Below are 13145 nucleotides of genomic sequence, written 5' to 3'. Positions count from 1 at the left end.
TGGACTTGTTGGGCCGAAGGGCCTGTTTCCACACTGTAATCTAATCTAATCTAATCAAAAAACTTGTATTTATCTATAATAAAAACTGAAACTGCTGGCGAAACTCTGGCAGTATCTGTGGGAAGAAAGAGATGTGATGGAAAAGCACGGCAGGTCAGGCAGCATCGGAGGAGCAGGAGACTCGACATTTTGGGCAAAAGCCCTTCATCAGGAATGAGGCTGTGAGCTGAGGGGGTGGAGAGATAAATGGTAGGGGTGTGGAGCTGGGGGATAGGTAGACGCAGGTAGTGGTGATAGGTCAGAGAGGAGGGTGGAACGGATAGGTGGGAAGGAAGATGGACAGGTAGGACGTTCATGAGGGTGATGCCATGTTGGAAAGTTGGATCTGGGATAAGGTGGGGGGAGGAGAAAGTAGGAAACTACTGAAATCCACATTGAAACCATGGAGTTGGAAAGTCCCGAGGTGGAAAATGAGGCGTTCTTCCTCCAGGCATTACGTGGTTAGGGAGTGGTGATGGTGGAGGCCCAGGACCTGCATGTCCTTGGTGGAGCGGGAGAGGAAGTTGAACTGTTTGGCCATGGGGTGGTGGAGTTGGTTGGTGCGGGTGTCCCAGAGATATTCTCTGAAGCGCTCGGCAAGTAGGTGTCCTGTTTCCCCAATGTAAAGGAGACTGTATAGGGAGCAACGGATAGAATAAATGATATGTGGAAGTGCAGGTGAAACTTTGATGGATGTGGAAGGCTCCTTTGGAGCCTCTGTGGGAAGAAAGCAGTGTTAACGTTTTGAGTCCAGTGACTCTATAACAGAACTCAACAGATATGCAATGTTAACTCGCTTTCTCCCCACAGATGCTGCCAGTAATGCTGAGTTTCGCCAACAGTTTCTGTTTTTGTTTCAGATTGTCAGCATTTGCAGTTCTTTGTTTTACTTTTGCATTTATATAGCCTCAGGACAGCCCTGTGCTCCTCACTGCAGTTGATTTCAGTAGAGACTGCTAGGGCCTAGTTACTTTAATCAGTTGTATGTCTGGAGAGGTTGGAATCAAACCTGGACTTTCTGGCCCAGGGGTGGGAATGTAACCATTGTGCCACAGAAGCCCTATCTGCAGCCTGCCATTATCAGAGAGCTGACTGGATCAGACATCAATGAGGCAGCTGATTGGCTGCTGGTGGTCTTTCCATTAGGATTATCCAGACCCTAATATGAGTGTTGTTCGGGATAGTGGGTGGTTTCTGGAATTGGAGGGAGCTGAAGGACAGGAGAGTGTTTCAGAAGTGAGCGAAAGATGGCAGTCAGTAGTTACTGCCTTCAGCTTACACAGATTAATGCAGATTGAGGGACCCCACTGCTCCTCATTCACCTCCCCATTCCTTTTGATCCCTTTAGTCCGAAGAACTGTATCTAACTCCTTGTTAATGGTCAATGTTTTGGCCTAAACCATTTTCTGTGCCAGAGAATTCCACAGGCTCACCACTCTCTGAGTGAAGAAATGTCTCCTCATCTCAGTTTTAAAGGGCCAATTGCATGTCCTAAACCTGTGACCCCTAATTTTAGACATCCCAGTCACTGGAACATCCTCCTGTGTTCACCCTGTATAATCCTGTTAGAATTTTATATGTTTCTATGAGATTGTCTCTCATTCTTCTAAGCCCCAGTGAACATAATCCTAACCAATCCGGTTCCTTTTCATATGTCAGTTCTCTCATCCCAGGAATCAATCTGGCAAACCTTTGTTGCACTGCCTTCATAGCAGAACATCCATCCTCAGGTAAAGAGACCAAAACTGCACACAATACTCAAGGTGTGATCTCAGCAAGACCCTGTACAAGACTTCCCTGCTCCTATACTTGAATCCTCTCTCTATGAAGGCCACCCTACCATTTGCCTTTTCACTGCCTGCTGCATATGCATGCTTGCTTTCAGCGACTGGTGTACAAAGGCACCCAGGTCTCATTGCATCATCCCTTTCCCAAAATATAGCCATTCATATAATAACGTGCTTTCCAGTTTTTGGCTACCAAAGTAGATAGCCTCACATTTATACACATTATCGTTCATTTGCCATGTATTTACCTATTCGCTCAGCTTGCCCAAATCACAGTGAAGTTTCTCTGTCTCCTCCTCATGGTTCACCCTTCTACCCAGCTTTGCAGCATTTGCAAACTTGGAGATATTATATTTAGTTCCCTCATCCAGATCATTAATGTTTATTATGAGTAGCTGGGGTCCAAGCACCAGTAGTCTGTGGTACCCCAGGAGTCACTGGCTGTCAATCAGAAAATGACCAGTTTATTCCTACTCTTTAGGTGAGCGTGACACTTGCTGAACATCTGAACCGCTTCCTTTGTTTTCTTTGCAGGTTTGGGCGGCGCTGCCACCCTGGAAACAGGGAACGTTGGCAGAATTTGTTGTGGCAAGTGCAAATGAGGTACGATAAGAAAGAACGTTTCACGGCTAATTATTATAACTCCTTGTCCTTTTCTCCTGGCAAATAATGGGGATGACGCATCTTCTTTCCAAACAGTTTCACTGCCTTGATGTTTTGTTCTGGATGTAATCTAGGAGACACCGAAGATAGATAGGAGAACTGGCCTCGAAGATTTTAAAGTTGGAGATTTCCCCAAATTGATCCTTCTCCCCTTCTGTGTCTTTTCATTAGTTGTCGAGACTGGAGTTGCTTTCCCTATCACAGCTCGGTTTCCACTGTGTACAGTATACTGCTGCACTAACTCACCATGACCATTCCCAATCAAAACAATTCTGTTTGTCAAAAATGAATTGACTAATTTATTTGGGCTATTGATGTGGTATTAAGGTGGCATGTGTAGGGCACGCATGTTTACTGTGACAGCAGAATGAAATCAAAAATCCATGTCATGTAAAGAGAGCATGCTGCCTGTCTCCAGCGAGAGCTGTAAGAAAAACTACTGTTAGTTCAGTCTTTTGCTTCAAACACCACTTCAACTAAAACCATCTAGTGTCTGCTCAGCACAGTGTGAAGTTAGAGTTGAGAGTGTGGTGCTGGAAAAGCTCAGCAGGTCAGGCAGCATCCAAGGAGCCGGAGAATTAATGTTTCGGGCATGAGCCCTTCGTCAGGAATGAGGCTTGTGGGCCGAGGTGGGGTGTGCCGAGCGATAGATGGGAGAGGGTGGGATTGGGGGAAAGGGAGCTGAGAATGTGATAGGTAGATGAAGGTGGGGGAGAAGATGATAGGTCGGAGAGGAGGGTGGAGCAGGTAGATGGGAAAGGTGATGGACAGGTCAGGAGCGCTATGCTGAATTGGAGGCTTGGGACTTGATACTGTGAACACTTCAACTCCCCCTCCCATTCTGCCAAGAATACGCAGGTCCTGGGCCTCTTCCATCACCAAACTCTTACCACCTGACACCTGGAGGAAGAATGCTACATATTCCTGCAACATACAAGATCAATGTGGATTTCAACAGTTTACTCATTTCCCTCCCCCTACATTATCCCATGGCCAAACCTCTAAATTGGCACTGCCCTCCTGACCTGTCATCACCTTTTCTGTCTACCCTCCTCTCCGACCTATCACCTTCTCCCTCACCTTCATCTACCTATCACATTCTCAGCTCCCTTTCCCCCAACCCCACCCCCCTCCCATTTATCTCTCCATGGCCCATAAGCCTGATTCTTGATGAACAGCCTGACCTGCTGTGCTTTTCTAGCACCACACTCTCGACTCTGATCTCCAGCATCTGCAGTCCTCACTTTCTCCACTATGTGAAATCGTCCTCTTTGGGCCCAAGGAGGAAAGATCATACTCATTGTCTAAAGGTCTCCTGCTGATAGAGTTGGGAGTAAATCCTAAGTGGACATTAGCCCTTACCTTAAGAGGGTGGAATGCATTCAGGAAGAATTGATATATTAGTTGCATGGAACTTTATCTTGAGTAGTGTGTTCAGTTTTGGTGGCTCAGTGGTTAGCACTGTTGTCTCACAGCGTCAAGGACCTGGGTTCAATTCCATCCTCAGGTGACTGTGTGGAGTTTGCACATTCTCCCAATTTCTGCATGGGTTTCCTCTGGGTGCTCCTCCCACGGTCCAAAGATATGCAGGTTAGATGGATTAGCCATGGGAAATGTAGGATTACAGGGATGGAGGTGGTGTCTGGGTGTGGTGTTCTTCAAAGGGTCGGTATGGACCATATGACCTGCTTCCATATCATAAGGATTCTACCATTTTGTGAGGAGTATGTTTTAGCCTTGGAGGTGGAGCAATTGGGGTCTGCGAGGGGTTGATGCAGATTCATCAGAACAATCCCATTGCTTGAAAAAAATTGGATAAGCTTACCCTGTGTTCCATTAACTACAGAAGGCTGAGCGAAGATCTAATCGAGGCATTTAGAATCCCATGATAGTATCTATGAAAATGTTTCCTTTGATGAGGGATTTCAGAATGAAGGGACGTAATCTTAAAATGCATGCTGAGCCACTTCGGAAGGGAATCGGAAAGGAGGCATGATAAAGGGGATCTGAATTTCTCACTCCTTTAAGGCTGTGGATGCTGTATCAACTATTGCTTTTAGGGCTGTGATCAATGGATTTTTGTCAGGAAGAATACCCAGAGATATCCAGCAGAGACGCATTTGTAAATGGAGTAATGGTACAGCTCCGCCCTGAGCTAAAGGAATGGAGGAGGAGCAGGCTGAAGGTGCTAAATTGCTCACCCCTGTTCCTACTGCTGATGTCTGCCACTGACCTGGGATGGTCCTTGCTAATCTGGAAAATAGACCAAATACTAAATGTTGTTTTATTGACCATCAAATGCTTCCTTTCTTCTGAGATATCTCAGTTGTGCCCTGGTGCTCCACTTGCATGTCCAGGCAAAAGGCTGTGCATTTTAGCATTTACAGTGAGAGATAGAGGGATATGTCTAGTTGTGGTGGAGTTCAAGAGCAAGGACCATCTATTTATTAAGAAATTCAGTTGGAAATTCTGGAGAAACTGTGTTATCCAGATAATTTATTAGCAGAGCTGTCTACGACTAGAAATAATAGGGATGGTGTGAAAACGCTTCAATTATTGTTACTTTTCTAGGAGTCATTCTAAAAGATTGTGAAAATTGGTTCCTTTGGAGCACTGAGAAAATAATTGGATAAGTTTTTTTGACAGAAAACACTTATTGGAAATCACCTGATTTAAGTTGAATAAACAGTCAATGTTGATAGTTGTCAGCCAGAGAGAAAAACACAGAGGGAATGCTGGTTACTAAGTAGTAATCCGAGATAGGTAGCAGCACTATTCTTCCTCAAACTGCATATGCAGCCTTTGTTTGTGGTTTTGTGAAACTAGGAAACAGTGCCCTCTAATGAAATGACAGTGCAAATGTTAAATATACGGGAAATAATCATTTCAGAATAATGTTTTCTAAGCTAGAATTTTTATCATTCTGACAATGTAGGTTAGTAAGATAACCTTTAAACAAATGCATTTTTATTTAGTTTTCCTTCTTATAAATTAATCTGTCACAAATTTATGTTCTAGATATGTTGATAGAAATTTTATGTCAATCCATCATTTGATTAAAGCCACTCTTTCGAGTCTACTGTTATATTTTAGTAAATGTACAAGTATGAGCTGCATTTATTCACGATAACATTTTTATATTTCACCTGAATAGAGCTTTATTGTATTGATGATTATGACCGTGTTGGTGTTATAGTAGAATATACAAGAGGTGGATTGGACCATGGAATTAAATTGATGATTTCCTTTTATATTGAACTCCATTCTCTAAATGATATCTTCCTCCCTCAGATTAAGAACAAAGAAAATTACAGCACAAGAACAGGCCCTTCGGCCCTCCAAGCTTGCGCCGATCCAGATTCTCTATTGAAATCTGTCACCTATTTTCTAAGGGTCCGTATCCCTTCGCTCCCTGCCCAAACATGTATCTGTCTAGATATGTCTTAAATGACACTATCATTCCCGCCTCTATGATCTAATAGAATAGTGGCACAGGTTGATGTTCGTATCCCCACTTTTACTTCAACTATTTCAGTACAGATCAGGTGTCGAAAATGGAATCTTCTGTCCTTGGGTTTGATATTTACTCACTGAACCATTGGCACTATCTGTCTGTGGATGATAATGTTGTTTACAGGGGCAATCCAGCAGAAGAGAGGTTTGTTTCATCTCAGACACGGAGGGAAAGATAAAACAAATCATTTAACTTCAGCTTGTGGTCCTGACCAGTGGTTTTGTTTCATACCAGATAGCCCACAAGCCTAAAACACTCAGTCACAGCCAAGCTGCAGCTTTACCTTACGTAGCTCTGACAACATGGTCAGCATTGGTGAACAATGGAGGACTGAGAGACAACAACTGCAAAGGGAAAAGGTGATGTAGTTGTTATTCATTGAATGCGTTAACTGGTACCTTTCGTAATGATTGCAGTTCCCATAATGAAACAGGAACCACAATGCCAGCACAAGATCAGACCTTGAGATCCCACACTGTAGCATGTCTACTTCACATGAGTCTCCTCATTGCACCCCATCAACATAACCCTCTCTCCCTCTCAATCGCTCGTATTTATTTAGCTTTGCTTTGAATGTATTAAGGTCACTGTGGAATATTGGAAGTTTTAGAATTTGGGACTTGGGTATTTATTTTACTTTTGCTGTTTCCTTTCTCCTAATTTGCCCTGCCCTATCCACCCAAGGGCCAGACTCTATCCAGGTAGTCAGCTTTCGAAAGTCTACCTCTCATTGAATTGTTGGTGGGCGGATTGCAAAGGGAGCCTGGACTGGTGGGAGAGTCTTGCACCATTGTCGTGTCATTCACTTCAAATCTCACAGCACAGAGGCTGGCCAATTGGACTGGTCCTTTGAAAGATTTATCCCATGAATCCCACTGCATTACTCACTTCTGTATTTTTTTTCTAGAGTGCAAACATTCAATAAATGAATCCACTTCTTCAAAATAATTGCTGACATTCTCTGAACTCAGTAACTGTTTTCTTTATGGTTAGCGTTTTGGTTAGATATTCTCATGCCTAGTATATTGGAAGTGTAGGTTAATGGCTGCCATAATGCTGGACCTTGCTCACTTCTCGATTATAGGGTTCTGATCCTCGGGGGATCTGGAGGAATTGGGACCTTTGCTATTCAGGTAAAAGAAATGTGTGTTTGTTCTTGATTGATATAATGTGCTTTGCCACATTCTAATTCAGCACTCTGTAACTTTAAACACTTGCTATGAAGTAAATACATTTTTTTAAAAACCTGCTAAGTAAGAGGTCTCTCAATTCAGTCGTCAATCTGCTCTGCTTTATTTTGAGGCTATGCTCCCTAGGTATAGTTTCACCTGCCACAGGAAACAACCTCCCTGCTTCAAGCTTAGCTATTCATTTCATTATTTGAGTTGTTTGAAATTCCAATGAGTCTTGTCCCAGTCTACCCAATCTCTCCTCATAAGCCAACCCCCTCAACTCTGGAATCAAGCTAGTGAACCTCTCTGATGCCAGTTCATAGTACTTTCTCAAGTAAGGAGACCAAAACTGTATACAGTACTCCACATGTGGCCCCACTCGCACCCTATGCAGCTGACCATATCCTCACTGTTTTTAAACATCATCCCTCTAGCAATGAAGGACAATATTCTTTAAATTTTAAACAAGTCAGATTGGCAAAGGAATTATCCTAATAAATGAGCCAGAGGAAGGCTGTTGTCTATCTTGTTGAGTTGAAATGTGGTGTGTATAAACCATTCTGTCTGCAAAGAATGTGTTAATATATTAGTTTCCAGTACACATAAGTGTGCCACACTGTGAATCTGCCTGGTAATCATAAATTGGTCAGCATGAATTCTTTGCAAACTCTGGATGATTTAACAAATATTGTCCAACCACTGAATCCTATCTAACATTGGACACTGTCATGGTTTTATAAACACAGGCTGGTGGGCTATGGTCAATTCCTTGTGTGTTATGAATTACCAAAAGAATATGCTGTTGATACATTTGCCCCAAATATTTTGAATCACACAGGCACTGAAATTTACATATTACATGACTCATTTTTGTAATAGATCGAATGTCTTTTTGGCTTGACAGCAGCAGCTTGTTACTGGTGAATGCCACTCGTGTTGCTGCTGTGCAGTTGCATTGTGAAATGTCGAATTCACTTGTTACTTAAACCTTTGAGATAATGCTTTCCAGAGTAATCTGAGGTATACTGGAGACTTTTCAGCAGCAAAAGTGAATATTTAGGTTGGTAACCAATTTAGGAGTCAGTCGAGCTCAATGTGACAAACTTGCGTGTGCAGAATGCTACATTAATTAATACTCAAAGCCCTGTTCTTTGTGGGCCAAAAAAAATGTACACACACTGCAGCTGTTTCAACTCACTGAAACTGGTGACAACCATTCTCTGGTTCATGACTTAGGGCAATGCTCTGACCAATCAGAATCGAACTGTCTGGTTTAAACTTTAAATGAAGTTTGGCAGTTAACTGTCAATTCATCATCCAACTGGTGAATTTCCCAAGGCAATGCCTCTACCAATCAGAATCCACTTGCTAATGAATCAGCATACTTCTCCAATACAATATAAATGCTAGTTTTGCTTTAAAAAAGTGTTATGTGAACATTGACTGATGGAAAACTTCATCAAAATATTTCTTTTTTCAGAAATGTTCTGATACTGTTTTGTTGAGTAAATCTGTTTGGCCTCCAGATCAGATCTAAAGTCACTTTGTTTCCTCCCACTCTTGCATCTTGAATCTACAATCACCGTAGCCACCTGAGGGTGCAACTGTTTCATCTTTACTTTAGTCCAAATCCATGGCTGTTTCCCAATCACTGACATTAAGCTGCAGAATGTTAACCAGTCCACGTGTAAATTGGTTTATGAGAAAATTACCTGCCTAATTGTTCCAAAGAAAAAGTGTTGTGTGTACTTCAACGTTGCATTTAATTAATGAAGGTAATTTCTGAGGAACCTTGCATCCTTGTTTTCATGCCAGTTCACTTTTTGTTTTGCTCTAGTTTCTTTTTCCCAGTAAATAGAATTAATTCTGACAGCCCCCTACCCACTTATAAAAGTCAGTTGGCAGCTATTTTATTTAGGGGACCTAGAAAGCATTATTTTGTTTCTCCATTAATAAAACTATTTTACAAATTGAGTGAAAAAAACTACCAAAAGAGAGGTGCGTTAAGGGGTCATATGGACAAATGTTTCTTGTCCATTGCCACCTCTGTCCATTCATCATCATTGACAGGGTGTTCCGCTAAACAGGCCCAAAGATCTGCAATCCTCTCTCTACAACTTCCACCCCCATGCCCCCCACCCCCCCACGTTTGAAAACACTCCATAAATTGGACTTAGTTAATTCTTTTGGCCATTGTTTATAATACCTTTGTTGTGTGGAATCCATGTTTGTTACTGAATGCACCTGGGAATATTTTACATTATTAACAGTGCTATGTAAATATGACATGTTGGCATCTATCCCAACCTGAGCATACATACTTAGTACAGAAAATTTTGCAAAAGCTAAACAGCACACACACGATCAGAATTTTACAATTTCAGTTGAATTAAAATGAACACAGTAAAACTTTGGAGTTATTGAATATTATACATCGATGGAGACCTTTTAGCTTTTCATGTTGGTGCCTGTTTTTTGGTAGAATTATCGAATTAGTCCAACTCCCACTGCTTTTCCTCCAAGACCCTAAATTCTTCCATTTCAAGTACTTATTCAATTCCTTTTGAATACGCCTGTTGAATATTCTTTCAGACAGTCGATCCTTGATGCATACAACAATCAAAAGAGGCTCCTTCTTCCAAAGGGTATTTGATGGACAAGAACTCAGGTCCCAACCATGTTTCCACAAGACGTCTGATCAACTAAAATGTAGAGACATCCACCACCTGTTCCCCCAAACCTTCCTCCCCCAATCCCAATAATGTCAACTGTTTAACATTTTGCTGGACAATTAAACCTAAACTTAATATTTCCAAAAATGAGCAGTAGTTCAGTAGAAAATTCTATTTAATCTTTGTTTTGCACTCTGTCCACTGCAAAGGCCTTGGGCATGCAGGAAAGCAATTTCAAATGGCTCAATTATAGTTAATCTAATAGAAGTACCTGTGTTGCAGACCAGTTAATTATTGCTTCATGAATCAATTCACATGTTCACCAAAAACACTTTCTATCCACAGAATGTCTTCATACAATTTCAGAAAAAATAAACCATTTAAGTCTGACTGGTGACTTTTGGTGCTGTACTAATACTATGGTTATTTTAACTAACTAGAAACGTATCTGCTTTCTATCTCATGTTGGCCTTAGTTCATTCAGTGTCAGCATTACTCTAGGTTCACACTGAGGGGATGCTGTATTGATGAGCTACAACCTTTCATTAATCAAATGCTGTGTCCAGCTGAATTAGTTTGACATAAAACACTCCACAGCACAAATCAGGGGAGTTAGGGAGTTCTCTGTGACCCGACCTGTCCCTCGAATAGCAATGCCAATTGTGGCATACCTGACAATGTACCACATTGTTATTTCTGGGATCTTGCTGTATGCAAGATGACTGCCATATTTGCCTACATTACAACAGTGGTTACACTTCACAATGAATGAATGAGCAATGAAGTGCTTTGGGGTTGAAGAAGGGTTACGCCCGCAATGTTGATTTCTCCACCTCCTGATGCAGCCTGACTTACTGCGTTCTTCCAGCTTCCTGCTTGTTTACCATGAAGTGCTTTGGGACATCCAAGGAATGTGAAAGGTTTTTTTTGTTCTCCCTGAAGTTGCCCATTCATGCTAGGATGTGGTCAAATGGACCTCCAGTCACTAAATGGACCCCCAAGTTTTCCCAAGTCATCGATCTTTGCATGTGAGCCCTGTGTTTGTAGGCAGGAATTTTGATCTGAGGGAGCTCCTGACAGCAGCTGATTGATTTGATTCCCGTTGGCCAGCAGTTTCTGCAGGACCCCTTGACATTTTTAGGCCAAGGCCACAAAATGTACCTACCCAGAAGACTGGGCTTTGAGTCACCCTGAGCTGCATGGCTTAGTTCCATGCTTACAGTGAGCTCTGCTGAAAGGAAGTTCACAAATGACTTGTTTTTGAATAACCATCGAGTGAAGTAATGATGTTCAACAAATAGCATCCCCCCTCACCTGAAGCTCCCCAACTGCTCCCATCCCTGGAGCAGACGCACGTCCTTGCTTACTATGAACTACCTGTACTGCTTACAAACATAGGTTTGCACTGTACTTAGGTACATGTGACCACAGTAAACCAAATCAGATTGAATTCAAATAATTCAATGACCCAAGGTTGTTAATGTGCAACTTGTAATATCCAATCAGAACGAATATGAACCAATTTGCATCTTCAACTCTAGTTTATGTATTAAGTCATATTTTTTAAGAGCTGATCTCTTGAATTTTCTGCCACAGCTTTTAAAATCCTGGGGAGCCCATGTGACCACCACCTGTTCCGAGAATGCTTTCTCATTTTTAAAAGATTTGGGTGCAGATCACACCATCAATTACAAAACTCCCAGTTTGGAGAAAGAGCTCAAGGATCTGAAAATGTAAGTTTTTTCTGTTGTAAATGAGTTTGTGGTAAACTATTTCCCACTCTGAATCTTACTCAGCAGCAGTGGGAGTTGGAGAATTGAATGCACATCCTGAATTTGTTGTTAAAAGACCTGTATTAATTAGTACTGTTGACCTCACTCCCAAATCTGACCCTGACGTGATCAAGTCATTCGTCATTGTGGAATGCAGTTGCAGAAAGTGGGTGTAGAGGTTGAAATGAGTGGCTTGAATAATGTTGCCGCATCATTGCCCTCTTTTGAGAGAGAAAACGTCGTCCTGAATGGGAAATGTCGTTGGGTTGAGGAGTGTGACATCACCTTCTTTGTGCAGTGCCCATGTTAGCAATGCTGCATTACAAATTTCATTTAGCTCAGTTACGCCTTTTGTACCTTGTTCATTCAAGGCACATTAAACAAAATAAAAACCTCTCTTTGAACTGGTGACATTGCTATTTCTCATCCTCTCGGAGCCTGCGGCAGTCCACCTGTCAAAGTCAGGTTGATTTTTGCATTGAGAGACACATCTGAAACAGTGTTGAGACCTGGTGCCCCACCTCATCCCCACATCTGTTTTCTCTGAGTGTGGCAGGAAGCTGTCAGTGTGAATTCTGGTCATCGAGAGGAGGGTTCTTCTGTGTCTTGTCATCACTGGCATATTTTACAGCAGCTTTCACCCTGCCAATTGGGATGCATGATTAATTTTTTTTCAGGAGGGGATTGGAGGGAAGGAAATCACTGAAAGTGCATTTAGTTTCATTTGGAGAATGTGTTTGCCCCAATGCACGCATGGTCCTGGAGCACTGACTGACCCAGTCCACTGGGATTGAACAAACTAAACTGACTACCTGAAAGTTTGCATCACTTCACCACTAAAGAATATATAATGGCGACATGAATCTGTCTACACATCAGCTTCTGTGAAAATTATTTGTAGATCTGGTTTTGTCTGCTGGCAGAATAATAAATCACAATGTAATCCTTCACTTTTCAAATTGTCTTTTTAGAGCCATTGCCAAGCAGTCAGTGATAGAACACAGATTTAATATAGAGGTTTTTTTCATACAAAATTTGATTCATATCTTAAATGAAGTCTGGCAGTAGACCTGCTGAGTTGAGAGTTGTTCCAGATACAGTTGAGCAATGGTCTGGAGAGAGTTAGGAAACAAGAGAGAGAAGCTTTGATATAAATAGCCTTTATGTTCTTGTGCTATCTGAGGTGCTGTGGTGCTTTTGAAATTAGTACTGTGATTCTTTATACATAAAACTGTAGGCTTTGGATAGCATCTTTGTGTGAGGATTCAAGTGTTTGGGGGAGTTTTCTGCTATATATCTAGGATCCAGGGTGAGATAGGCCCAAGTCAATGCAAAAAAGAATTTGCATAAAAATGTAAAATTCTGGAAAAACTTAGGACTGATAGCATCCGTGGAGAGGAAAACAGAAATAATGTTTTGAGTCCACTATGACTTCTCTTCACAACTGATTCCGATGGATCCTGGAAGTGAAAGGACTTCATGCAGTTTTTTCCCCACATCTTGCCCCCCCCCCCCCACATCTTGCC

The 13145-nt window shown here is 42.0% G+C and overlaps 1 protein-coding gene across 1 annotated transcript in view; it reads left to right on the top strand.

The window, feature by feature from the left end:
- The window catches only part of rtn4ip1 (reticulon 4 interacting protein 1), a 52425-nt gene that overhangs the window by 14490 nt on the left and 24790 nt on the right, over positions 1-13145 (top strand). The window contains exons 3-6 of the mRNA XM_043687051.1: positions 2361-2429; positions 6238-6362; positions 7088-7136; positions 11444-11580. Of these exons, the coding sequence (XP_043542986.1) occupies positions 2361-2429; positions 6238-6362; positions 7088-7136; positions 11444-11580 (380 nt within the window). The remainder of the gene's footprint in view (positions 1-2360; positions 2430-6237; positions 6363-7087; positions 7137-11443; positions 11581-13145) is intronic.

The sequence above is a fragment of the Chiloscyllium plagiosum genome, chromosome 3 (genome assembly GCF_004010195.1).
Source record: "Chiloscyllium plagiosum isolate BGI_BamShark_2017 chromosome 3, ASM401019v2, whole genome shotgun sequence".
Lineage (NCBI taxonomy): Eukaryota > Metazoa > Chordata > Chondrichthyes > Orectolobiformes > Hemiscylliidae > Chiloscyllium > Chiloscyllium plagiosum.
This window is presented reverse-complemented; position numbering and strand designations above follow the sequence as displayed.